This window comes from Acomys minous (genome assembly GCF_964271855.1).
Source record: "Acomys minous genome assembly, chromosome: 10".
Lineage (NCBI taxonomy): Eukaryota > Metazoa > Chordata > Mammalia > Rodentia > Muridae > Acomys > Acomys minous.
The window spans coordinates 70,957,279-70,984,076 of NC_140491.1; the positions used below are offsets into that span (position 1 = coordinate 70,957,279).

At 51.9% G+C, this 26,798-nt stretch overlaps 2 protein-coding genes across 9 annotated transcripts in view; one reads left to right on the forward strand and one right to left on the reverse strand.

Annotated features, from left to right (window-relative positions):
* RALGPS1 (Ral GEF with PH domain and SH3 binding motif 1) overlaps positions 1 to 26,798 on the reverse strand; it is a 293,692-nt gene that overhangs the window by 78,423 nt on the left and 188,471 nt on the right. The window lies entirely within an intron of this gene.
* The window catches only part of ANGPTL2 (angiopoietin like 2), a 31,233-nt gene that overhangs the window by 1,151 nt on the left and 3,284 nt on the right, over positions 1 to 26,798 (forward strand). Inside the window, exons 2-4 of the mRNA XM_084798853.1 lie at positions 10,958 to 11,810; positions 24,761 to 24,954; positions 26,242 to 26,512. Coding sequence (XP_084654979.1) covers positions 10,994 to 11,810; positions 24,761 to 24,954; positions 26,242 to 26,512 — 1,282 coding nt within the window. The 5' untranslated portion in view covers positions 10,958 to 10,993. The remainder of the gene's footprint in view (positions 1 to 10,957; positions 11,811 to 24,760; positions 24,955 to 26,241; positions 26,513 to 26,798) is intronic.

Sequence of the window (26,798 nt, forward strand, 5' to 3'; positions counted from 1 at the left end):
TGGCAGAGAAACTGGAGGACATGCTTTCTTAGCAGCCTAATGAGGGGGCATTGCCGGTGCACATACGGAGTCCCTTGAAAGCTCTCGCTCACTCACTCACTCGCTCAGCGTGAGATAACATTTCCAAACAGAAATTCTCTGCTGATCCCTCCCCTCTGCTGTGACATCTGTGTCACGGGTCAGCTATTGCCTCTGCTGTGGGATTAGGCAAGCTCCCAGAGGCCAGTGTGGCTACTCAGAAAAAGATCCCCTTTCTCAGGGATGGGTGGAAGACTGAGAGTACCGGTTAGGAAGGTGGCTCAGTCAGGACTCTTTGCATGGGTTTCCCCAAGTACAGGCCTAGTCCAGCGGAGACTGAGCCGGCTGCACGTCTGAGCACTACTGAGTATCAGCTCAGTGGCAGACCACAGCTTTTCTAAGCTTCAGTTTCCTGATTTGTGAAATGGAGCACTGAGCAGGCACCTGCAACTACCCCACAACACACACCTAACCACCTCCATCTCACAAATGAAGAAGCCTGGCGCATGACGTCAGGGCCACTCTGAGTCATATATATCATGGCTCTCCAGGGGCAGCACATGAGACCTTGGTCCTCAGCCCGGTGCCTGTGTACAGAACCTCTAAAAACTCTAGTTACTAGTTACTGAGAACCCTATCATCAGGGTTCTCTGCCCAGGGGAGAACAAGTACCCCGATTCTTTCTCTGTTTTGGATACATTCTGGTAAGGCAATGGCTCTCAACCTGGGGGTTGCGTCCCCATGTCGGATATCCTACACATCAGCAATTTTATTATGATTCATGGCTGGGGACACCACAACGGGAGGAACTTATTAGAGGGTGGGAGTTTGCATCTAGGGCTGGGCCATGGGGCTACCTGTAGCATTTCTGCATCCTAGAAGTACACTCTAAGGGAACATACAAATAGACCAGAATTTCTACTACCAACCTCACAGGCAGAGTGCTACCCTGCACCACCCTTGGGTGCTACTGATTTGCCTACTGGCACACCTGTCAGGACCACAAGGACAGGAAAATGGAGCTTCCTTGGTCTTGCTAGAGGACCACTGGGCACACCTGTCTTGAAGTTACAGAGGGATGGGCAGAGAACAGCCTGGCACAGTGGACTAGTGCCACATGACACCAGTGGATCTTAGCCCAGAGGCAGAGGGCTCCTGGGCTCTCCGAGGCATTTGGAAAGCGGCTGTGAAGTACATGCTACCAGACCAGGCTGGTGCGGGTGACGAGGAAGGTTTCCTGCTGTAGTCTGCACTTGGTGGCTTTCTGGCCTCAGCATGTGGCGCCGGCTAAACAAAGCTTCTGAGTGACCGTGAACCTGGCTAACAGAGATCACTACCGGGCAAGGGCAAACACAGTGGACAGAGATAGATAGATGGGCAGCAAGTATAGCTCTGGAGACTTGGCCAGCATGGCTGTGGGTTCACAGGCAAGAGGCCCACAAAAGCTGCCCACTGAGGTAGTGAGCAGGGCTTTGCCTCACTCTGCCCTTACTCCCACCCTAGGCAATGGGCTCTGGTTTTAGCACCCCCTTTTCAGATGAAGGAAGGCTAACTTGCCCAAGGTGACGGCTATGTGATCCATGGGACTTGGGCCTAGGACTGTGGTTTCAAAGCCTGCGCATCAGATATGTGCCCTCTTCCATCCTGTTCCACAAGGTGCCATAATCTGTCCTGTCCCGATGCCACTGTGTCTCTGGCAGTCAAATCTGCTGCTGCTGCCCTCAATCCCTCGGAGAACAGGTGCTTCCCTGGTTTCCATGCTGCCGCCTCTGTGGAGCCACACCTGCAGCAGAGAAGGCGTGGTTGCATGCCCCATGCTGTCCCTACAGCCTGACACCACACTCCACACCCTGCACGTGGGAGGCAGGGCCTTGGGTAAGCTTTCATCCACCTGACGACACTGGTGTTCCGACAGTCATTCTCTCACTACTACTTGGGAGAATCCATAAGGGCTGCTGTGTTCACCATCGACCCTGGGCCACACCTAACAGTCCCTGACACCTGGAAACAAACAAAACAGAGGTCTCCCAGAAGGGCAGGTATAGTCAGCCTCTGGCCTCTCACTGAATCACGGCCTACCTCATCTGAAATGTTCTCAACTTAAGAGGGCACATGGTGGAACTACTGTGTAGAACCTAAGCCCACCAGGATGAGGCAGGCAGATGGTAAATAATCCCACCAACACCCCACAGGTGGCGTGAGTCATAAGAGGTGGCCCTGGGAGCTCAGAGGGTTCCCAAGATGTGCAGTGCTATTCTACAAAAGTGGAAACTGAGGCTCAGGATCACAGTGCCTCTTCCATGGTCTCTCCACTAGTGGGCCCAAAAAGAAGGATCCCAGCTCTAGCCTGTGTTGCTCTAGCCCAGCCCACAGTCACTTGGCACAACCATGCAGTAGAAATTGCCACAAAGAGCTGACGGATAGAGCAGAGGAGCTTTTCTGGAAATTTATGTGAAACACAAAGAGGTTAATTAGCCGCAGGCAGCTTGAAGTTTGTGGTGATGGACAAGACATATCAGAAACCTTATTGGGGGGAGTTTCTGTGACCAACCTGTATCCCGCTCCTGATGGGGGTTTTACAGCATCCTGTTCCATGTACACATCACAGTGAGACACATTCTGATCACAGGAATGCTAAGATGCTGGGTGTGGAGCCAGGCCTCTGACAATCGAGCCATTGTGCAGGTCCACTCCCGGTGAAACCAGCCTGTCTTGGGGCCAGCAGCCCCAGAGACTTGGCCTCTGTCACTCAGTCCTCAAACAGGCAGGCTGAGACCACCATGGAAAAGCCCAAAAGGAGCGCTTAGCTTCACCTCCCAGAGATTCCTGGCTTCCAGAATGCCAAAGCTCTGCCAGGGGTGGATCCTACTCCAACCTCTGCCATGAAAGGTTGTGTTGCCTCTGCCCTGTTGAATGAATGTCCAAAACCCACCCAGACAGCAGAGGAGACCTGCAGAATGGGTGCATCCATGAGCAACGAGGCAAACCTCAGGCTTGGCTCTCAATGAAGCAAGCCATGCACCCTGGGAGATACACTGTTCCTTTATGCTGCTCAGCCCAGGTCTCACCTGGGCGCGTCCCCTCCCTGCAGACTCACCTCCTCTAGAGCCCATCCTGGTTGGGTCACAGGGCCCCTTAGCTCTCCTGAGTATTGCCACCTGCCTGCGAGTGTAGACCCCTTGGGCATAGGGGCATCATCTCTTTTCCCCCCCTGCTCTATGTCTCAAGACTGGCCAGGAAAATACATGGAAAAAACGTAGTCCTTGGTGTCTAGATGCCCTGGTGCTGCACTGAGAGCTGGGCGCTCTGAGGGGACTCTAAGAAGCCCACACCCTGGGGCAGCAAGCGCAGTCTGAGCTCAGGGTGCTGGGTGGAGATAACTGTTCTTGCAAGCTGGAGTAGAGAGGAAACTTCTTCACAGAGAACTGGCCTTAAGAGGTCACCTTAGAAAGGAAGACAGATAAATACCAGGCAGAATTGTAGGAAAAGGGTCTCCAGGCAGAGAGCATGTGAAGGAGAGATGCATGTAAGGATGCTGACTTGAAGCCATTGAGTTCTATTCAGACCTGGAAGTGGTATGCAGTGAATTATGGGGTAGTGCACTGGCCTAGCACATCAAGTGATCTGGGCTTAATTCCCTAGCACCTCCTAAACTGGATGCTGGCACACAGGGCCTGACATCCCAGCAGGAGGGCCAGGAGCTTCGTGGTTGTACCAGCCTCAGCCAGCTCCTGGCCTACTTAGACTACGTGAGACTCTGTCTTAAGTCTACCCAGATGCAGGGAGCCACTCAGGAGCATGTAGGTAAGGAAGCTGGCTTGGAGATGAGCCCTACCATCTGGCAGCTCTGGTCCCGGTCCTTGTCCTCATCCCTTAGCTCTGTGTGTTCATCTTTGAAATGGGGATAATCACAGTCCCTGCTTATGGAGTGCCTCTGCTGTGTGAGGGGGAAGAGAAGGCACTGTTTTGACAGTCAATGGAGGAGCTCATCCTTGTGGCTGGAGTGACCTTTGTGTCAGCTACTCAGTTGGGCTCAGAAGAGAAGCTGCCTAGGGCAATGCTGTGCAGCCATCCCCAGACACCCCTCCTTGCCCTGGCCCCCAGTCCAGGGCTCCAGAGCACACTAAGCACTGCAGGAAGTACAGCGGCCAACTCAGAAGCCGGACTCTCAAATGGCTTCTGCAGACACTCCCTGCCTCTGCTCTGCTCAGCTCACCATGACTCCTGGCACAGAGGGTTCGGTGTGCGGACTTTGGGGAAATCTCAAAATGGTTCCCAAATAGTGCAGCAAGAAAAAGTAATAGCACTATCCTCATCCCCCCAGGCACAAGAGCCCAGCTCCCCAGGCCTAACCACATCCCCTATGATCTCACGGTGTGACCACAGCCCGCCTCCACACAGTCAGCCTTCCCTGGAAGCCAACAGCTCACCCGTGGCATGCGCACGAGAGCCCAGGACATCAGGCAGCTCCCCCCACCACCACACCCCATCACTTCTCCAGGCACAGCTGGAGGATGTGATCCAAGCCTCTCTGCTTCTCTGGTTCCTGCATCTGTCCAAGTCGCCCAGTAGAGCTGACCCCAGGATGGAGCCAGACACAATGACTGGTAGATGGGAAGGTTAAACCAGTGGAGGATGGCAGGCTGAATGGAGAGGGCCTTTTGGAAAGGTCTGACAGTTGCTACGCTGAGGAAGTGGGGAGCTGGCTGCAGCCTCCCTGGGCCCCTCATGGCCTCCTAGTGAGGGATGATTCACAGGATCCCGGGTTAGGAAGGGTGGCAGTTGGAGACTGGTTATTCCCTCCCTGGCCTCCGGGCTGGGGGTGAATCATGGAGGACAAATGATGCACAGTTCCTTCTCCAGGCTGCCACTGCTCCTCTGTGGTGTCCATTTCGGGGTCTCCCCACTCACAGGATCAAGAAGCTCTTTGTAACACCACACAAGACTCACCCTTGTGTTGTCTTGAAAGCCAAGTCTGCTCATCTGGTCAACAGTAAGAAGCGACTGCATCTTGGCCATTAGACAGACAGACATATGGACAGACAAACAGGAGTCTTATTCTTACTGTGTGTGGGGAGGTGACCTTTGAGTGAGGGCATGGGGCTGGCAGGGTCCATCAAATCTGGTTCTGATGTTTACTCCAAGCCACCTAACCCTTGGAGCCTGGGCTTTCCTAGTAGCCTAATGCAGGTGTGATCTGTCTCCTAGGTCAGGAGTCATATAATAATCACAGAGGGCAACCAGCTTCAGGCAGGCCAACCAGTACCTGCAGCTGTCTATGGATAGAGCTGTGAAGGCCAATAAGACAGAGTATATGGGGGTACGCATGTGCACAACAAAGGACAGCCATTACTCTCAATGCTACTGCTCACATACTCAACCTCATGGCTCTTGTTTTGACCCTTTCTGTGCAGCTGCTTCACTCCCCATCCTGGGTGAGTGGCTGGATTGGGAACCACTCTGCAGGCATGTCAGGTCTTTCTGCAGCTCTTGTAGTAATAACTGTGTGCTGGTGCTTACGTCTTTGCTGGGCTCTCTGCTATCCTGATTTTGGACTTGCCATCTCACTTCACACTCTCTCCAGTATAGCTGAGTCTCTAGCTTCCCAGGAGCTGGAGGGCAGGGGCCTGCCGGGCACATGTGGGCCTCGTGGCCTTGGCAGAGGCCACTGCTCAGGTCTCCAGTATGGCTGGGATGCCTCCTTCCGTTTGTGTTCACAGTTGGCAGTGCAGTGCTCGCCAGGGTGGAGCAATGCACTCTTCCAGAAGCATACAATCAGGACTGACCAGGAAAGTACCCCAAGAGCCATTCTAGACCCCAAGGGCACCCCTGGCCTCCTCCTGCCCAGAGGATCAGAAGGCTCTTCTTGGGGTTTCCTGGCACACTGGCACTTGCAGAGCAGGCATGCTTTGGTGGTTTTGGTGTATCTGCTCCCTGGCTCTGCTATCCCCTCCCCTCCCCAACTATTAGCCTTGAATGCACCTTTGTGGTAATTGGATAGGTGTGCTGGGGCTGGGAGAAGGCTCAGCAGGCAGAGTGCTTGCCTAGTACTCATTAATCCCCAGTATTACAGAGATGAGGGCAAAAGCACATGCCTCTAACCCCTGCTCCTGAGAGCCTGAGGCAGGGCTGCTCCTCAGCTTCACAGGGAGTTCAGAGCTGGCCTGAGACACATGAGACCTGAGCTAAGGAAAAGGAAAGAACACCAGAAATACTCAAACCCACAAAGGCCATGAGTGTGCCTCCCAAGAATGGCAAAGCACCTCAGCACTTCAGCAGTCAAATGCTGTTACCTAAAATACAGGGGTGTGGGCCCCCAGCACCTGGCTACATGGCTGCGCTGAAGCAATGGGCCCTTCCTAAAGGGCTTCTGGGAAGATTCAATGACATCGTGTACATAGCATGCGTGGGCCACAGAAACAATTGGCTGGAGCTATTTTTATTGCCTGAACTTTTCTCATTCCTAATCTTGGTAGTAAGAACTCAGAAGCACATGCCAGGCCAGCAGCTTCTGCCCCCGGGCAGGAGGCAGCTCTCTATGATCAAAATGACGGTTCTTCCTACAAAGTAGCCCAATCCCTGGGCTACAGTGTGCAGTGGCAAGAGGGATGCAGACACACAGTGTGTGGCCCCACCACATAGGGCAACCGGGGACACGCAGATGTAGCCCACTGGAGTCTGGGTGAGACCCAAGCCCAGGGAGTCCACCTCCCCATGTGCAGAGGCCATGCTGCCACGTGGTCACTGCAGCCCTGGTGGTGGGGAGAGGGAAGCCCAGCACAAATGGAAACTCCTCACCACACAATGTGGAAAAGCGATTCAGATCGGTGTTTTTATTTTAATTTCCAAGCCAAGGAAAACAGTTGGGTTTGCTTTTCTTTGTTGGTCATGGGGAGAAAGGGAGGAGGGGCGCTTTGCCTGGAGTTGAGCTAGTCTCCCGCCTAAGATGGCTGGAATGCTGGGGGGTTACTTCTCTTGAGATGCAATTAGCTGAATAAATATCAAGAAAGCAAAAGTAAACAGACTCATCACTATCCATTCAGAACTGCCAAACTAGCAGAGGATGGGTAGAACCCTTAGGGAAAACAAATGCTTGCTATGGAGGCCGGAGGGCCATGAGGGAGCACGCCCTGTTTAAGCACTCGGTGGTCCAGTTTGGGCTCTTGCCTGCTTCATGCCCCTAGCAGGGCACTCTGCCTGGCTAGATGTCAAGTGTCTCCATTGGTCGCTGTCACTGCTGGCTTACCTACAGCCAGGATGTGGGCCCCTGCAGGAGCCTCTGTTCCCTGCATTCTTTTCTGCAAGTCACCAGACTCTAAGACCTCCACCAAGACCAGGCCCATGCAGATGGAGCTGGAAGCCCAGACTCTGCCAGGACACTTGGTGACTGACTGGTTCTGACACGAGCAGGTGACTTCACATCTTTTTGAGCTTTTACTTCCTCGCCTCTAAGTCAGGTATAACCCAAATAACGGACTCTGGGCTCTGCCGCGGTCAGAACATGTGTGAGCAGCGGCTGTCGAGTTTGGTTTGCCTTTTAATCTAATGATGGCAAACAATGTTCTTTTAGGAAACGGGGTCCAGTGATTATACCTGTGTGTCCCCAGCTGCTCACACTGGGCAGCTGCTTAGGATCAGAACTTGGTCTGAGTGGCTTTATGACCCTCTACCCACGTACAGCCGTTCTCTGCACTCCTCAGTGGTGCTCTGCTGTGCTTGCCCCTGTGTGGCCACCACAACATTCTACACTCGTGCTTCCTTACCAGTGTGCAATGTAGGCTAACACCCCATTTCATAAAAGAGGTGCTCAGTCTTCAGGACCTCAAACCCAAAGGCGGGAGCACTGAGGACTCACACTTGGGAAGAGACAGAACAACTGAACCCAGGACAGCATCACCTTCCAATGCAGATACTCGGGAATTTTAGAAATCAAGTTTTTTTTCTCTGGTACCAAGTTGCCTCCCTGACATTCTGGCAGTTTCTTGGCCATAGCACAGAGGTGTTTGTCACCAAGTAGGCAGGTGAGCTACCCACAGAAGGTGTGGCAAGGGGGCCCACCCTAGCCTGGAGCCCAGCTTCTCCCCATTCCTCAGTGGGGGTGTGGCCATCAGCTCCCAAGGAGCCAAAGCTTTGGAAACCAGGCAAACACTGTCAAACAGCCTGTTTCCACTGAAGCGCCACCCCTCTAGAGAGCAGCTCTCCATTCAATACCCTCTCTGCCTGGCCCAACAGGCCACCTCTGAGCGTTGGGACCAAGCATGAGCTCAGGAGTTGGGTAGAAAACAGCTCATGCTGATCTGCAGGGGCCCACTGGTGGGTCCATGATGCAGCCTGCAGCCAGGGACTCCCAGAAGGAGCATGCATGGGATGCTGTGCCACTGCCAGGATCCAGCGGATATGAATGTGTAGCGCGTACGTGCTAACGGCCATCGGCCCAGCCGAGTTCTGGTTGTGCCACCTTCTAGCCTTGTGATCTTGAGACCTGAGCACTGAGTGCCAGGTTCCTGCTATGGGATGTGAATTAGGAGTAGCTAGGGCTGCTGAGATGGACCAGAGGGTGAGAGTTCTTACCAGCAAGCCTGATGATCTGAGGTTGGTGCCCAGAAGGAGAGAACTTAGCAATTTGTCCTCTGGTCCCCACAAGTGTGCTAGGTCACTTGTGCCCCTACACACACACACACACAGATAAAAACATATGTTGTGAAAACTAAGAAGCAGAGCAGCTGCCATCAAAGGGCACTGTGAGAACACAGAGCAGCAGCCAGGGCCAGGCCATGGCAGCACTCAATCCGTGATTGCTACAGATGTTACCAGTGAAGCTGGCCCATGAACTCTACTGCACGGGCCGATCGCCTCTATCGTTCATGGGCTCCCCTGCTTGCTACCTCTGTCTCCACAGCTCTCTCCACTGCACCGCAGCTATTGGTGACTGTCTTTTCACCCCATCACCACAGAGTGACCAAGTGTCTCGATTCTGGGTCAGGCAGCAGACATTGCAAATGGTACAGGGACCAAAACTGACTCCCCCGGAGAAGCTGCCATTTGTGGGGAGGGATGGTGCAAACCTGGTTATAAGGACTCTAGAAGGGAAGTGGAAAGGTTACAACCGTAGCTAGAGCGGTCACTGAGAAGATGATCTTTGAGCAAAGCCCTGAAGGGGAAAGAAGGAGACAACAAAGAAACAGGGATGAGCAGCCTGAGGTGAGGAGCTGAGTCCTCAGTGGGCTTCACAGCCTGAGGAACAGCCAACAGGCCAGGGTGGCTGCTGTGGCAGTGACAGAGCAGGGAAGGAACAGAGATGAACAGAGGGGACAGACGCCAGGCCCGGGAGGCCCTACAGTCCTCACCTTTCACTTTAAGGGGGGGTCTGGCACTGAAGAGTGACCCCTCTGCTGTCAGGTGGCAGGGTCAGGGCTGTGTGTTAGGGGACTACTGCAGTAATCCAGGGACACAGTGAAGGCAAGGAGTATAGGTGACAGTGAGAGGGCAGAGGACAGCAGGGGCGCTGGGGAGCCATTCTAAGCTATGGCTGTCATCCCTTTGTGGTGCATTAGAGGTGGGGGTTAGGGACAGAAAAGAGCTAAGGCTGACTTTGAGGGCTGTGGCTGGAGTGACTAAACAGTTGCTATTTACTAACAGGAAAAACTGGGGAGGGGACGGGAGGAAGCAGGGAGGGAGGGAGGTGTGGGGAGGAAGAGGAACGCACACAGACCGCTGGCAGCAGGGTGGGTAGAGAGCGGAGACTGATGGGTAGGATTAAAAGGGGACAGGAAGAGGAGAGCTATCTGAGGACTCTGAGTGTGGGCAGCTCTCTGGAGGGCTCTGCCAAACAGGGAGGAAGAGAAAATAGAACAGTAGCCGGAGAGGGGCTGTAGGGTCAAGACAGAGACAGTGGCAGGGGTGTAGGAAATCCATGACAAAATGGGGGCAGACCAGGAAGACTGCTGGACCAGTGCCCTTCAGGGGCCTGGAGGAGGGACGGCGCACATGCTAACATCCCTGTTGGCCTATCTAGCTCCTGCTCGTCCCTCAAGTGTCAGGATAAAGGTCACTTTCTCAGGGAAGTGCTCCTGACCTCTCTGTTAGGTCAGGGCCTTGTCATATCCACTCAACACGTGACTGCCCCTTCTTATATTTCTTGGGAACTCTGGTGATGAGGACGCCCCGAGAGGGCAGCCATATCCCCTACATCCAGCCCAATGCCTGACACATCCTAACGTTATCTGGTGAACACATGGTGAAGGGATATATTGCCCAAGAAACAAGCTGGAGACACATGCCTAACTTCTGCTCCTTCACGATTTAATCACATTGCAATGAGCGGGACATGAAGACATTGGCTATTACAAGCATGTGGGTTTAGAAGAGCTCGTATCTTTCTTGTTTGGGGCTCTGCAGCTTGGCTAAAACACAGAGCAGAGCCACGTGACCAGACACATCCTCCTCTGACACTGCCCGCCACTAAATGAATACATCCCATTCTGTGTCTAGCAGCTCATTCATTTAGCGAACACTTGCTACATTCTAGGTACAAGCGGTTGAGAAAGGCCCTGCACCTGCCCTTACAGAACTTGGGTCCAGCAGGGCTGAGATCATAGAGCCGATAGGCAGGACATGGGGTAAGCTCAGGGGTATATGAGTGGTGAACACAGAACTGTGAAGGTCAGAGGGTCCCAAGGCAGGGGAGAAAGACTGACCACTCCCCCAAGCCTCCCACACCCAGTGTCAAATTCTTGGGCTCTGGGAGTGGCAGATCCCTTTTCCTCTCCTCCTCTGCAGGGCCCCACCATCTTCAAATGTTTCCACGACAACTGCTCTCTCTCTCTGACTCCAGGAAAGTGGAACGTAGCCTCCCCAAAATGTATTTGGGGAATGTCCTGCCTGGCACAGGCCACTGGCAGGGATGGGGCTGTCACTGACTTCATTTCTCCCCTCTCAGGCTTCCACAAAGACCAACCAGCACACTGCAAGGACCATGAGACCACTGTGTATGACCTGCTGGTGGCTTGGACTGCTGGCCACCATCGGAGCTGCTACAGGCCCAGAGGATGATGTTGAGGGCACAGAGGATGGTTCGCAGAGGGAGTACATTTACCTCAACAGGTACAAGCGGGCAGGCGAGTCCCCGGACAAGTGCACCTACACTTTCATTGTGCCCCAGCAGCGGGTCACAGGTGCCATCTGTGTCAACTCCAAGGAGCCTGAGGTGCACCTGGAGAACCGTGTGCACAAGCAGGAGCTGGAGCTGCTCAACAACGAGCTGCTGAAGCAGAAGCGGCAGATCGAGACGCTGCAGCAGCTGGTGGAGGTGGACGGCGGCATCGTGAGCGAGGTGAAGCTGCTGCGCAAGGAGAGCCGCAACATGAACTCGAGAGTCACACAGCTGTACATGCAGCTCCTGCATGAGATCATTCGCAAGCGAGACAACGCGCTGGAGCTTTCCCAGCTGGAGAACAGGATCCTGAACCAGACAGCTGACATGCTGCAGCTGGCTAGCAAGTACAAGGACCTGGAGCACAAGTTCCAGCACCTGGCAATGCTGGCCCACAACCAATCGGAGGTCATCGCACAGCTGGAGGAGCACTGCCAGCGAGTGCCTGTAGCCAGGCCTGTACCCCAGCCACCCCCAGCCTCCCCACCTCGGGTCTACCAACCACCCACCTATAACCGCATCATCAACCAAATTTCCACCAATGAGATCCAGAGCGACCAGAATCTGAAGGTGCTGCCGCCACCTCTGCCGACCATGCCTGCCCTCACCAGTCTCCCGTCTTCCACTGATAAGCCATCAGGTAAGTCCTTTGGGGAGCCCAGCTCACATGGGCCTCTGAGCCAGGTGCCAGGTTTCCCTCAGCTGTGACCACACACTGGGCCAAGAGCCTCGGCCAGTTGAGGCCAGCCCAGGAGTTGCATAATCCACTAGCAACCCCTGGGATGACTATGGAGTTCGGTAGGTGGAGCGCTCCAATAAGGTGGTGAAAGCTAGGAGCTGTGGGTGTGTGCCAGCTCTGGTCTCTGAGAGAGAAGAGCTCAGGCTTGGATATTCTGAGGCTTTGCAGTTGCCATGTCTTGGTGACTAGGGTGTCTCCCCCATGGGCTCACATACCTGTATTAGCCCAGAGCTAACTTTCTGGAAATGTCATTTGGTTAGCAGCAGGCCAGTGGAAGAGTGTTAGTACATTCAAAGTTAAAGCGTCACAGGGCCTGGGAGCCAGAAGAACCTCTTCCCAAACACTACGGGCTTCCTTTGGTTGCTGCCGCTGAGATCTTAATAAGGCTGCGTCCATACACCCTCAGCACACACGCTAAACTGGGATCCCTGGGACACTGTTAGGGAAGAATAGAGTCCGTGGCAGCACACCCAGGGAAGGGGAACCAAGAAACTGCACTGCGTTCTTCGTCAGAATCACCTGACTGAGCCTGTGGCTCCTTAGGCATGGGCTGAGTAACCTGGTCACAGGCTGAAGATGATTGGGGTGAGATGGGCCTCTGCTTCAGACTCTGGCAATCCTCAGTATAAGTGGATTGGGCTGGAGGATTCCCCTTAAGGGGCCCGCCCATCTCTGGAGCTAGGGTTCATCTTTATCTTAGGCAATGGTATTGTCCACATGTGTTAACTGAATTCATCTCTGCAAAAGTTAACCTGAGACTGTGCAGAGGGCACTACCTCCTTTGTTGGCAAGGAGGTATTTTTTACTGAAGAGATTCTGTTTTGTACCTATTTCACACTTCAAAAAATAAACACCAGGGCTGAAGAGATGGCTCAGCAGTTAAGAGCACTGACTGCTCTTCCAGAGGACCTGAGTTCAATTCCCAGCAACCACATGGTGGCTCACAACCATCTATAATGAGATCTAATGTGCACTGTATACATGATAAATAAATCTTAAAAAAAAAAAAAAGTACTGAGCTGAACCTGTGTGCATGAGAGTGGCAAGTGGGCAGACCAAGGATGGACAGGCCAGTGGGGGTAGGCTCACGGCACAGCACCTGCCACAGCACCTTGAAAGAAAGACCTGTCCTGGGTATGAGGGTACAGAGGTATGCTGGAGTGGACGGCCCTGAGTTGACTTCTTGCTTCCTCTATTGGTGAGCTTTGGGCAGGAGGCAAGTTACCCTGTCCCTGTATTCCTCATCTAAGGCTCAGGGGAGGCTTTATTTTAATCTGTTCCCAGCTGACAGTTCTAGGACATGAAATACCACAGAATGTGTGTGTGGCCCTGGGCCCGAGGTAAAGCGAGCCTTCTTTGATCATGGGCTTTGTATCTTAAAACAAGGAGACCAGAGTAAACAGTTTCTCTTCAGCTCTGGTGCTCAATGCCATCTGCACCCACACCTGCTTTACATCAGAGGTCAAAGACAGGGTGGGGTGTGTACTGTGTTCTGACAGAATACCCAGAGGGGAGACTGCCCTTGGACACCACATGAAGGCTTGGACCTGCCTGCAGCCAGGCTAGTGTCACAGTCACCCCACCTCCTTTCTACTTGGGATCTCTGGTTTCTAACTCAGCCATCTCTGGACATTCCTGAGGGAGAACAAAACGGGGACAAACACCTGCACCTGCATGTGTCTTCACTCCTTTTCCCTAGCTGCCCATGAGAAAGCTATTTAAATAAATTTAAATTTAAATTTAAATTGGCTGGAGCTGCAGCTCAGCACTGAGTTCTGTTCCTGGTACTGTATAGAACCAGGTATGGCGGTATGTGCCTGAAATCCTAGCACTTAGGGGGCGGAGGCAGGGGGTCAGAAGTTCACGGTCATCCTTGGCCTTCTCTACATATGAAGTTCAAAAATAAATGTACAAGGGTTCTTTTTTTTTTTTAAACTCTTCTGCGCCTTAACTTTCTTAAAATGAGGAGATAAAAACAGAGTCACAACTTCACAGGAGTATGTAGTGAAACACAATGCGCTATGAGGTCACCAGGGAGTCGCCAATATTGCCGGGGCCTTCCCTTGACTTGGTGAAAACTATGGTCCCTGGTCTCCAGGAACTCGATATGGGGGGTATGGGGAGATAGCAGACGTGTGAAGGTGTCCAGGAGCTACCCTGCCCCCAATCACGTCTGTTCCTCAAATTCCATATAGCAGGTCTGACAAGATTTCTCTGGAAGGGCCAACATTTCTGGAACAATGTGAGACTTTATGAAGGCGGCATAACAAAGTACCAGGGATACAATGAGCATTGTCTGGCCTCTAGCCAGAGTACCCCAGCCTGCTCAGTGTCTGCCAGAAGACGATGGAGTCACTGAGGTGGCAAGCCCACGTCCTCTGGTGTGCCTGGGAGTTGGCCTCTGACAGAAGTGGGTCTATCCAAAGGCCGAGGAACACAGCCCTGCTCCTAGCCTCTCAAATGGCACTGGCCCTGCTGTTTGCATCCCAGCACTGGCTGAGGCACCTGTAATCTGCTGAACCTAAGGGCCACGCCCATCCACTGGGCCATCTAAGGAAGCAGAAGGCACAAGAGATGGCCTGTGTGTACTCTAACATCTCTGTCTCTCTCTTCCTCTGTGTGTCAGCAAAGCCTCCCTAAATGTTGGTCACCTCACCACCGAGGGTCCACACCAGGGCAGGCAGAGCAGGAAGAGGTGGCGGTGGCAGGCCCTACCTCTCCTGGGCCTGGACAGAACTGGAAAGAGAGAGCAGATGGTCTCCAAACTGAGCCTTGGTCCAACCAATGGGCAGAGAGTGCTTATCAGCTCTCATCCAGCTCAGGCAGGTTCTGGTCCTGGAAGACAAAACCCCTCTGTTCTCCCAGCAGAGCCCTGACTTGCTGCCATGGCCCAGCCAGAAACACCTGTACAGTTAAACACCTCTGCCTTCAGGTCATCATAGCCTTTGGCTTCCCTCTGGCAAGTTCAGGGGATGTTTTGTCTGCTTGCTGTGGCCGCTCAGGAATCAGCATGCCCTTCCCCAGAAGGCCACAGCAGCGCAGCCCCGTATCTGCAGCTGAACTCAGGACTTGTTCCCAGGCACAGTCAGACAGTGGCAGGCTGGCTGTGAGCCAGGCATACATGCTAAGAGCTAGGCTGAGGGTCCAGGTGGCTCCTAGTCTTGCCTCTCTGGGTTCACACCCAGGCACTGTCCTACCTCCCTCAGGGTTGGCCAGATCAGGGACACTTTGGTTTAGATGGTGCTTACAGGGAGGCCTGCTGGGTCCTGCTGCTGTCAGAGGATGGCTTCAGAGGTCACTCCCTAAGAAGCACAGGGAAGGGAAGATGGGCTCTGAGCCCACTCCAAGTAGCTGCCACATGCCAGTCTCTGGTCACAAGGCCCACTGTGGAGATGACAGTACTCCTGGCCACCAGTAGTGCAGCATGGCCCTGCTGGAAAGAAGTCTTTAAAAATCAACATGCAGCCAGGGGATGCTGGTAGCATACACTTTTAGTCCCAGCACTTGGGGAGGCAGAGGCAGGCGGATCACTGTGAGTCAGGTCTACAGAATGAGTTCCAGGACAGCCAAGGCAACACAGAGAAACCTTGTCTCAAAAAACTTTAAAACAACAATAATAAACCCCCCCCCCCAGTAGGCATGGGCTCTTCTAGCTATTTCCTTCCTCTCCTATTTATCGGCTTTTTTAGGGATAAAAGAGGAGCCCTAATGTCAAGAGGCTAAGGTGTGGAGGGAGGCGCCTTGGCCCCTAGCATGGCCTCCCTGTCTGTGCAGAGCGGAGAAGGACCATTGCACTTGTAATTCCCAGGACACTGGGACTGACAAGGCTAGTCAGCCACATTTAAAGCTTGCCATCCAGGGAGCACCTAAGGCACCAGTGTGGAAAGACTGTTCTAGGAACACATGACTTAGCACTGGCTACACAGGCCTGCCTTCTGTTATTGTTTCATGTGTTTGTTGGGGGGGGGGGTTGGGGAAACCTTACAGTGCCACACAGACACAGCAGCTGCAGCCATACTAGGCAGGGAAGCGCCTCAGTCCTCAGAAACCAAGATGTGTACTTGATGGCCAGGGCATGGGTCTTAGGGAAGGTTCAGGTAAATGCAGCGGTTAGGTCCTGTCAGGTTTGGACACACCCTGGGGTGATACATCAGCCTTTCACAGACAACTGGGCCTAGCCCTGCTCTCCTTACATGTCAGCTCTGCGCATTATGACTCCCTCTCAGGGTCTCACTGCTTCATAGACAATTCAAGGCACATGTGACGACACCCTTTCATCCTAGGCCTCTGGAGTTGTGGCGTGGACAGGCTGGCCAAGACCACTTTCCTAGGTGGAGTCCCTAGGAACTATGCATGGTAGACCATGGCTCCCCAGCAAACAGTGGTTAGAACTGACTCAGTTTACATCGTTGCAGAGAAAAGGGACTGTTGCAAGGTGACAGTGTGTGGTGGTGTGTATGAGATGCTGCAGGTGATGGGGGACTGGCTGGGTCTGATTTTGATTTAGCCTTTGGGGCTACAGAGACTGACAGGAGACCCACCTGGTGTCCTGCCTCTAGAATGTATGTTCTTCCCCTGTATTATACTCTGTATTTTCCTAAAATGTTTTCTTAAATGAACTAAGATATCCAAAATTCCTTGCATCAGATACTTCAGAGTGTTCCTTGCTAGCTTCTGCCTATATAGAAGCCACTCGAGGCAGGCAATTCCAGGACCATCTTCCTTGCACCTCCCCTCCCCCTCTGGAGGTCTGGGGAACTGATCACAGGAGCCTGAGTGTAACTCACAGCTTCCCTCCACCCCTCAGCCGAGTTCCAAGGACCACAGTGGGCTGGAGGCCCTGGCTATTTGCAGGAGATAAACTATCAACTTTGTGACTGTGACAGTTTGGGCATCTGGCATCTCAGGGCCTGAAAATCCCAGCAGTTTGGCATTTGGCAAGCCAGAAGTAATCGAGAAAATCCTGGAGATTGGGCATCTGTGGCCAGCTTACCAGCTACACAAACAGATCACTGTGGTGAATTTACTTGGTTGACTGTACAGTCCTCACGGCAGGCCGCCAAATCCATTCTTGAAAGGAGAAAGCAAGCAGAGCTGAGCTAGCTGGTCCCTCACTGTTGAGTGGCTAAACCAATATGTCTATTGAGCCTGATGGTCAAGACGTGTGATACAGGTAACAATAAACACTTGTTAAGGAGGGCTGCAGGGACCTGCTCATGGGACACTGGAGAGAGTCCTTCCCTGACTGCCCATCACTTCTACTCAACTTCACCCTCCCTGAGGTGAATCTGGGATCAAGAGTGTCTTGGCTATAAACCAGGTGACCCTTACCTGAATCTCAGAGGAGATGGGTCTGCTGAACCTGAGCACTTATGTCATCTATGCCCTCTTTATTAAAAAAGTGATTCCCCCTGCCCTTTTTAAATACACAATGTTATGTTAAAATTATTGTACACATAGGAAAAGATTAATAGGAAAACCAAATATTAGTTTAAATGAGAGTAACTAAATTTTTTATGTGGAAATTGAGCAGCATATGTGACTTTCCTAAGGGCAGTTTCTAGGAGACCAGCAAAGGCAGCATGTGGCACTGCTCAGACTCACAGGCCTCCACTGCACATGGTCTGTTCCATATTCCCATTTTAGGACTTGGCCTAGATGCAGATGACCATCTGCCACAGAGGTCTCTGCTTTCAGAAGGTTCTCAAGCTGAGAATGACAAGGAAATGCAGCTTACATTCCTGTGAAGATGGGACAGGTGAAGGCAGGTGGCACGGGAAGAGACTTGTGTATGTCTGCTCCCCACAGACTCACTGCCCTGAGAAGGTGGCTGTTCCCACAGGAGCCCACTGCCATCTACTGACTGCATGGTAACAACAACACTACACAGGAGGAACCCCGGGGCCACATACAGACCTGAGCGCCAGTCACAGGCCTCTGAACCTGAGCTGCCCTGAGGAAAGGATAAAATGGCACAAGAGTTATCTGGTTGGCTGCTGACAGGCTCTCTGAGATGTGGCAGTGACTGCTAGTGCTATATTCCAAGAGATAAACACAAGGGCATTTAGGAAGCCTAGGCAGGATAAAGCTGCCTTTAGGGCTGGGAAAGGCTTTCTAGGGGAGGTGACAAAGGCTGAGGCCCTATAGACATGCTCTCAGCCATGATCAGCAATGGTCAGGAAACCATAAAGACCAGGCCCACTGCTAGGCAAATGCTCTGTCTCAGAGAAAATGGCCAAAATGCCACAAATTACATACTAAGTGGCCTGCGGTCCAGCCGTAGGGTAAGACGGCAGAACATAGGATAAAGAGGGTTTTGTGAGCATGTGGGAGATAAAAGGTGACCAGGGAAAGCCAACATGAGTTCCTTAAGAAGAGCCGATAAAGCTGGCCCCTTCCCTGGAAAGGGTCCATAGATTGGCTGACCACAGGACCACCAGCCACTTGTTCAGCATTTGTGGATTGAGTCCCGGGTCTAATAAATTCTTCCATGATGTCAACTTGTGAGCCCTTCAGTCCAATGGCTACCTCTCTTAAGCAGCCTTGGGGGCTACCAACAGCAACACTGGGGAAGGGTGGCTCTTCCCTGACTCTTGAGGCCAGAAGGGTGCTTACCTCTGCACAGTGAGACTTCCAGGACTCTGCTAGCATAGGATTCTGTCTGTCTGTCTCTGTCTGTCTCTGTCTCTCTCTGTGTTCTCCCTCCTCCTCTTCCTCCTTCTCCTCCTCTAGTGTTGGTGGTTGAAACTAGGGACCAAATAACTCCAGGCAAGGGCTCTACCACTGAGGTCTACCCCAAGCCCCACCCTTTTCCTAAGCAAGCTCACCTCTCTCCTCAGCCTGATACTAACACTGGACATTTCAGTAGAGTGGTATTATTTATTTTGAGGTCCAGCAGGCAGGATGGGGCCCTTGCAAGCCCTTCATGGCCCCTAAGAGCTCTTGGGAGGCCTGGATCTGAATCAGACGCATTGTGCGTGCTTCCCTCACACATCCAATATAATTTTTACTATAACAATTTTGATAGAGTTTGAGTAATTCTGCTTTTGAAATTATTTGGCCAGCAATAACTCAATTAATTTATGGTTGGCTCTGATTTCTCAGCAAACATCAGGCGTGCTCAGGAATTCTTGAGAAAATCTAACCTACAAATTGTTTCTCAGAGTAATAACATCTCTTCTGGAGGCGGAAGTTAACAACCAATGAATCCAACAGGACGATTGGTACACTCTGTAGAATTTAATCATAGGCTAGTAAATTTTTATTTTTAGTTTTCTTCTCACATCTGAGTACTGGGTAAGAAATTTTTTATGTTTCAAACATTTTAATAAACTCTTCAAAGCTCCCTGCCCTAGGCCCTTGGTGTGGAGGACACAGCGAGTTCACCAGCACTCCCACCCCCACTGCAAGGGAGAAGCAGCCTGCACATGCCAACAGCTCTGGCACGCTGCAGACTATTCCCGTCTTTAGGCCACTGTTTGTTCTCTGCTTCACCGAGAAGTAGCCCCTGACATGGGCAGCAATTGATATGGACAACGATCGACACGGACAGTGATGGACATGGACAATGATTTTGCCAAACTTCTTAAAAAATGAGACTCAAGCATTATCAGACAAATTGTTCCTCCCACTAGGGTCTGCTTCAGACATGTTCAGGACATCCAGGGGCCTGCCACTGGCCAGGGTGGCATTAAATGGGTAAATTTGAGTAGGACATTCCAGATGCAATTTTAGTATCCAATTTTGATATCTAGTCATTTCTGTTGGAGATGGACCATCAATGAGAACTGAAGTCACACAGGATACCACTAGGACATAAGGAAGGCACCTCAGTTGAACCCTAGGGTGACATTTAGGACCACAGCACTCTCAAGAACACTCCCAGGGACCACAGGCCCCAGGTTCCTCTCTTCAGCCTAAGGCCCCAGACTGCTGGCCAGCTCTGCTTCTTACCACATCCTTTGGGTGTGTTGGTGTGGGCACTGCACTCTGCCTGATAAGAACCACTCCTCCAGCTGCAGGGACTGGGTCAATCCAGCTGAGGCTGGTCATCCTCAGATTACAGAGAGGACACAGAAGATAATGGTACATTTGAGTCTGACCTGGCTGCCAGCCTCAACTTGCCTTTACCAGGAAGGCAAGCAATGAAGTACTCCCCATTTTTCACGGTGGCGGTGTGCCTCGTACCTATGCTGTTTCCATCAGAAATGCCAGAGAGGAGATCAGGGCTTGGACCACCACCTCAATCAACCCCAGGTGATTTGCTGAGAAATCAGAGCCAATCATAAATTAATTGAGTTACTCTTAGCCAAATAATTTCAAATTTCCCAGGGCTGATCCCAGGGTAACAAGGCCTGCGGCCGACATGTCCCACGTGGCCAGCATCCCTCCCTCCCCATCCTTGGCCTCAATCGTGTGCCTTTCCTGCACCCCGTCCCTCTCTAGGGAACCACACAGAACTGCTCTGCATGGCAGCCGCGCTGCTCTTCATGTGGAACATTCTGACTGTGGTGTAAATATGGTCTTTATAAAGGTGAGCCTAGGTGCCGCCGAGTTAGTGTTGGCCTGGTGCTACGGGCAGAGCTACCTCTCAGAAGGGGAGCCAAGGCAAACAGCACCCAGCACTTGCTCTGCGCCAGGAGATGCTTCGCTCACTGCACTTTGAACATTCAGCTGCAGTCAACAAAGAAGATTCTCATTTTCGACTCCAGTGCAGCTTAGTGGCTTTTACTAATTCTGACTTTTAAAATGTACCTAGTAGAAAATACCTATTAACAAGCACACACAGACACATGTATGTGCACGCGTGCGTGTGTACACACACACACACACGTTTAGTTTAAGAAACTCAAGAGCAAACAGCATGTGTATCCCAAGGAGGGGGTTGAAACACTTCCCGCATATCAAGCTTGGACCTAAGGGAAGAGTCTTCACCCAGCCCCGGAGCTGAGATTCACAGGATGGCTTGTATTCTTTCCCTGTGTCATAACGATAAAAACTGAGGCAGGAGTCTGCCTAAAGTCACACTGTGAGTAAGAAAAGCGACCAGGATCTGACCCCAATGCTCTGAGCACTACACGAGTAGTCTTTCCCCAACCTCATACCTCTCCCTCCTCGGATTCTTTACCCAAAATTGGATGCTGTACTTGGCCTTCTGTGGCATTACCCAAGTGTGATGATGGCACATTTGTCACTGAGCTGTTTATGTTACAGTACTGACTCTTCATTGCAGTGTCAGCCACTGTGTCATCCCTGGTTACATAGAGGCTTCTCATCACGTGCTGGTGCCACGTCCACTCGGTCTGTTATCTGGACTGGCTTTCATTTGCCACTTATGCTGATAATTTTGCTTCTTACTTACATAACTAAGTAACAGGGATGCGTCTGAGTGTGGAGTTCTGGGGGAGAGCTTCTGAGAGAGCCTCAGCTCTTTAACAACCTGGTGGCCTGCGTGTCGAACAGACTGCAGAAAATGATGCTTCCCCATCATTCAAACCTCTCTACAGTTGCAGAAGGCTGGCCATATCGGCCAGGCCTGCCACATACACACAAAGAAAAACTTCAGAATCATAAGACACCAAAATAGTTGCAAAATAGGCAAAAGACAGTTAGTAATGTAGGAAAAACTAAAACAAGACCCAAATTACCAACAAAGACAAAACTAAAAGGGTTTAACCATCTGGCACATCTGGTCACCAGGATGCTGAGGCCAGAGCCAGGCCTCTATCAGGGCCAGTCTGGCTGGGGAGACAGAAAGGTGCATTTGAGTGTACACTCTCCCACCCAGACCATCTGGAGCCTCAGACCACCCTGCTGCCAGGAGTCATTTAGCCTTAGGGTGGTCTCACCTGTAAAATGGGGAGACTACAACCATCTCTCAGGCACACGGGAAGAGTCAGCAATGTAAATACACAGGCAGGCCTACAACAGACTGGGCCACAGCAAACGCTCTGGCAGGCTGCAGCGCTGGGCTGTTACTACTGCTGCTGTGGTCAGGCCTTTCTTAGGCAAGGGCCTCAAGGACCCACTTACCTTCTGAAACATTTTCAAAAGCTATAAAAGCCCATGTTTTCCTTTCAGTAAATTATTTATTGCATGTATGTGTGTAATATTTGTATTTGTATGTATGTGTGTATGTGTGTGTGCCTCTATGTGTGATACTTGCACATATTTGTATGTGTGGGCACCACGGCATGCACGTGGTAGTCAGATGACATCCTTGGATACTGGATCTTGCCTAACACTCTGCCTGAGACAGGGTCTCTCCTGCCTGTCACTGTGTGTGTCAGGCTGGCTGGTCCATAAGCTTGAGGGGCTTTTCCTGTCTCTGTCGCCATCTGGCCACAGGAGCACTGAGATCACAGAGGTATACTACCACACTGCTTTACACAGGAACCAGGGGCTGAATCAGGTCCTTGTGTGCATGAAAAGCTCTTTACCTCCTGAGCCATCTCCCAGGCCTTTCTATAAAGTCTTACCACTTAAAGAGATTTTACTGCTAAAGACCTCAAATCATTCTAAAATACTGGTCTTCCAAAAAAAAAAAAAATTAAAAATTTAAAGCCAGTTTTTAAGAATGCAGAGGCAAGGCTGGACCGTGGAAGGCACCACAGATTGGTAGCTTGGAGACCAACCTGTCACACTTCCAGTGGCCTCCAAAGCCTACCTACATGACACCCCCTTCAAGAGCAGCCTCTGTATCCGGCTGTCCCCCCCAGGCGCTGGGTGGCTGTGCAGGAGAGGTCTGGCTGCTGGCTTTTGGTGGGTGTTACTTTGTAGTCTCCCTTCCCTTCCGTCTTCTATCCCAGTACTCTCATTAACGTGGCTCCCTGTCCTGCTGACCCGGTGGAAAGCTGGGAGGCCTCCCACGCCACCAGCGCTCCGCTCCAGCTGTCAGGGACAGAGTCTCATTCTCTGTCTCAGTCCCTGGGGCTTGGGCCAAATATAACGAAAACCTTTTTCTCTTTCTGAATGTTCCTTCTGAAGGTCTGGCCTCCCCTTCCCCAGGACGGAAACTGGGGGTGAGCAAAAGCAGGAAGTGGCATCAGGGAATAAAGGGGGAAGGGAGGGAAGGAGGGAGCGAGGAAGGAAAGAGGGAAGAAGGAAGGAAGGAAGGAGTGAAGGAACTACATGTGTGCCATACATTTTGCCCAGGATGGGTACTTGGGGACCTGCTTGTCCTGTGTGCAGAGAAAAGCTAAGGGTGTAAGAAGCCCCCTGAGAATAAGGAAAGGAATGCACTGACAGTCAGCATCCAACTGAGCTTGCACAGGAGAGTGACAAAGGAGCAGAGGGTTCCTGTTCCCATCAGGTGCTCAGTGGGGTGCTCCACACTGCTTGCAAGGCCCAGAAAGTTACCCAAGTCCAAGCTTTAGTCATCACAGTAGACTAGAGCCAGCCTTCGGGGAGCTGCAAAGCTGGGGCTGTGCAGGAAAAACTGAGTGAACCTACCACTGAGGGCTACCTCCCCACCATGGAGGGAGAAAGACAGGATTGCCAGAATTATAGCTAAGAATGCTCATGAAGCCTGGCCACCAGAGATGGCCTACACTGCCCTGAGTTCTCAAGGCCCAGGCCAGCCCTTAAGGGGGCTGGGACTCAATTAATAGCTACCTTTAAAAAGATGATGATGATGATGGTTGTTGTTGTTATTATTATTATTATTATTATTATTATTATTATTATTATTATTATTATTATGTGTACAGTGCTCTGTCTGCATGTACACCTGCAGGCCAGAAGAGAGAGTCAGATCACATTATAGATGGCTGTGAGCCACTATGTGGTTGCTGGGAATTGAACTCAGGACCTCTGGAAGAGCAGTCAGTGCTCTTAACCTCTGAGCCATCTCTCCAGCCGTAATAGCTACCTTTATTGCTGATTTTATTTTTGTTTTCTGAGACAGGATCTTATTACCTAAGCTAGCTAGAGCCTAATTTGTGGCAGAGGCTGACCTTAAACTTCTGATCCTCCTACCACCACCTCCCAGGTGCTAAGATGACACGTGTGTACCACTACACAGGTGTGTACCAGTGACCAAATAGTTGTGAAATGAACATAAAAAATAGTAAGCAAATCAGGCGTCCTAGCACATTTCTCTTAACCGTTCTCAGTCATGAGGGTATTTTAAAAAGTATGCAGCAATGTGTGACAATTATCTAAACTATGCAGCCTACTAGGCAGGCCTTGAGACTCTCCAGAAGTTTCCTCTGAGCACTGAGGAAGACCCAGCTTCACTGGACCTTGATGACTCAAGCCTGCACCTTCTTGTAGTGTGAATAATGTCCTAACAGAAGAAATCACTGGAGGAGAGAGAGAGCATGGCCAGGGGCTGAAAGACACGTGGCAGCTATCCAGGCCCCTAGACCTTTTGGTGTCACCTGGTGAGGAGAGCCAAGGACTGAATCGGCAAAGCGTAGCATGGAGCCCACACAGCACTGATGAGTGTGGCCATGCACGGTAGGCCCACATCTCACTGCACCAGTGGAAATGACTCTTTTTAAAAACACTCAAAGATTATCCACCCAAATGACCTGTGATCCTAACAGCTCTGAAGGAAAAAAATGTGTCTCCTGTCTACAAACAAGAGAGATCAAGGGCCAGGAGAAGAGCATAACCTTTCTCATGGGTCACTGAGGGAGGGAGGGCAAAGTGGGGCTTGCAGTCCAGGCCTCCTGACTCCTGGCCTCGGCACTTGCTTTTATAGCACATGACTTCTCAAACTTAGGAAACAAAGATCTACCCCTGCAAACAGTGTCTCTTACCTCTGTTGGAGGTTATGCCTGTCTGGAGTACAGCGAGGGTGCAGCCTGGCAGCAGGCAGTTGTAACATACACATATTCTGTCTACAGGCCCATGGAGAGATTGCCTGCAGGCCCTGGAAGATGGCCACAGCACCAGTTCCATCTACCTGGTAAAGCCTGAGAACACCAACCGCCTCATGCAGGTGTGGTGCGACCAGAGACATGACCCTGGGGGTTGGACTGTCATCCAGAGACGTTTGGATGGCTCCGTCAACTTCTTCAGGAACTGGGAGACCTATAAGGTGAGACCAGAGGGCCTGGATGCATTGCCTGCAAGGTGACTGGTCCACCCCCAGTTTAGAAGGACAAGGACAGGACCATTTCTGCAAAGCCATCCTAGTGGTAAGGCCAGGCCCCTTCTTGTCTGCTGTTCAGGAGAGGAAAGACTAGAGAGATAGCATCTCCCAGCCGGGGCCTCCAACAAGATGGATCTGCTCTTAACAGCCACAAGGGGCAGGTCCCAAGGCTCCAGGTCCTGGGAAGCTCCTTAAAAGCCTCGAGTAGGAAACAGTGACAAAAATTGGGCCCTAACTGCGAGATCCATTCTCTGGGTTTCCCAGTTCCCAGGATACTAAAGGCTGCTTCTTGTAAGTCAAGTGCAAGGGATCTGCCATACCTCTCACCCTGCTCTGGACCAAGAGGGGACTCTAAGGATGGCATGAGCAGCTCAGGTTGGGGACACCTGTCCTGTGTCAGGTACTGCTGCAGCAGCTCCTGTGTATGCCCTTGAGGAAGTTATCACTACAAAGTCACCTTACAGGCTTACAGCCGCAGCATGGTAAAGCAACAACTGCAGGTGAGGGTTCAAGGCTTAAAGCTGCACCTCCCATCAGCCCCTGCATGTAGTCCTGCAGCAGCTCCTCCCATCTCCTCCATCCTGGCTCGCCCTGGGCAGCCTGTATCTCCTGCTTGTCCCTCCCCCAAAGCCTAGCCTTGAGGGCGCCCTTGCTTGCACTCCTCCACTCTCTCGTGGAGGTGGTACAACGCAGCAAGTGCTCACCCACCCCAGGGAGACTGATGGTACCTGGCTCTGAGAAGCACACATAAGACTCTGGGGGCCACTGCTCAGCTGATGCCCAAAAGCACATATCAAATGAGTAACAAAACTACTGGGTTTCAAACCTAGAAGGGCCCAGGTGAATGTCGCATGCCTATCACAACTCTCAGCTGTCTATGCTAGAGCTTAAATACAACCCACACACACAACCCATCTCCAGAGAAGGCAACTGAGGCGGGAGGCAATGGCTCTCGTATAAGCAATGCTGGCTGCACCTTCTGGGTGCCAGGCTCTCAAACGACCACATCTACCTGACTTTGAAAAGTTATAGCATCCGTAGGTTAGGACAAGAAACAGGCCCACATGATGGAAGGAAAACGTGTTCTTCAGATGTGTGTATGGCTCATGATTGAGGGTGAAAGGTTCAGTGGCTCACCCAGTCACAGAGCCTGATACACGGGCAGCAGGGACAGGAGTCTGACTAGTGCTGGGACACTGACTCCTCACTCACGCTCTCCTGGGTCTTCCCCAGCAAGGGTTTGGGAACATCGATGGTGAATACTGGCTGGGCCTGGAGAATATCTACTGGCTGACGAACCAAGGCAACTACAAACTGCTCGTAACCATGGAGGACTGGTCTGGCCGAAAGGTCTTTGCAGAATATGCTAGCTTCCGACTGGAGCCAGAGAGCGAGTACTATAAGCTGCGGCTGGGGCGCTATCACGGCAACGCGGGCGACTCCTTTACCTGGCACAACGGCAAACAGTTCACCACCTTGGACAGGGACCATGATGTCTACACAGGTAAGAAAAGCAGAACTAAACCTAAGTGTTGACCGGGAATCCATCAGCACTAGGGCCCCTGACTCCAGGACTGGAGCAAGAAGATGCCACGGTGACAGACAGCTGTCCCTTCCTTCTGCCCACTGCCCTCAGACTGCAAGTGGCACTTACAAAAAGGGACATAGAGGTGCCCAGATCTCGCAGGTGAGGGCTGCCCTGGGCTACACTCATCACAAGCTTCTCAGTGCTGTCTGAAAACACTGTTCGCAGCCCCTGAGGCTGGGTCACACACTCCACACTGCAGTGC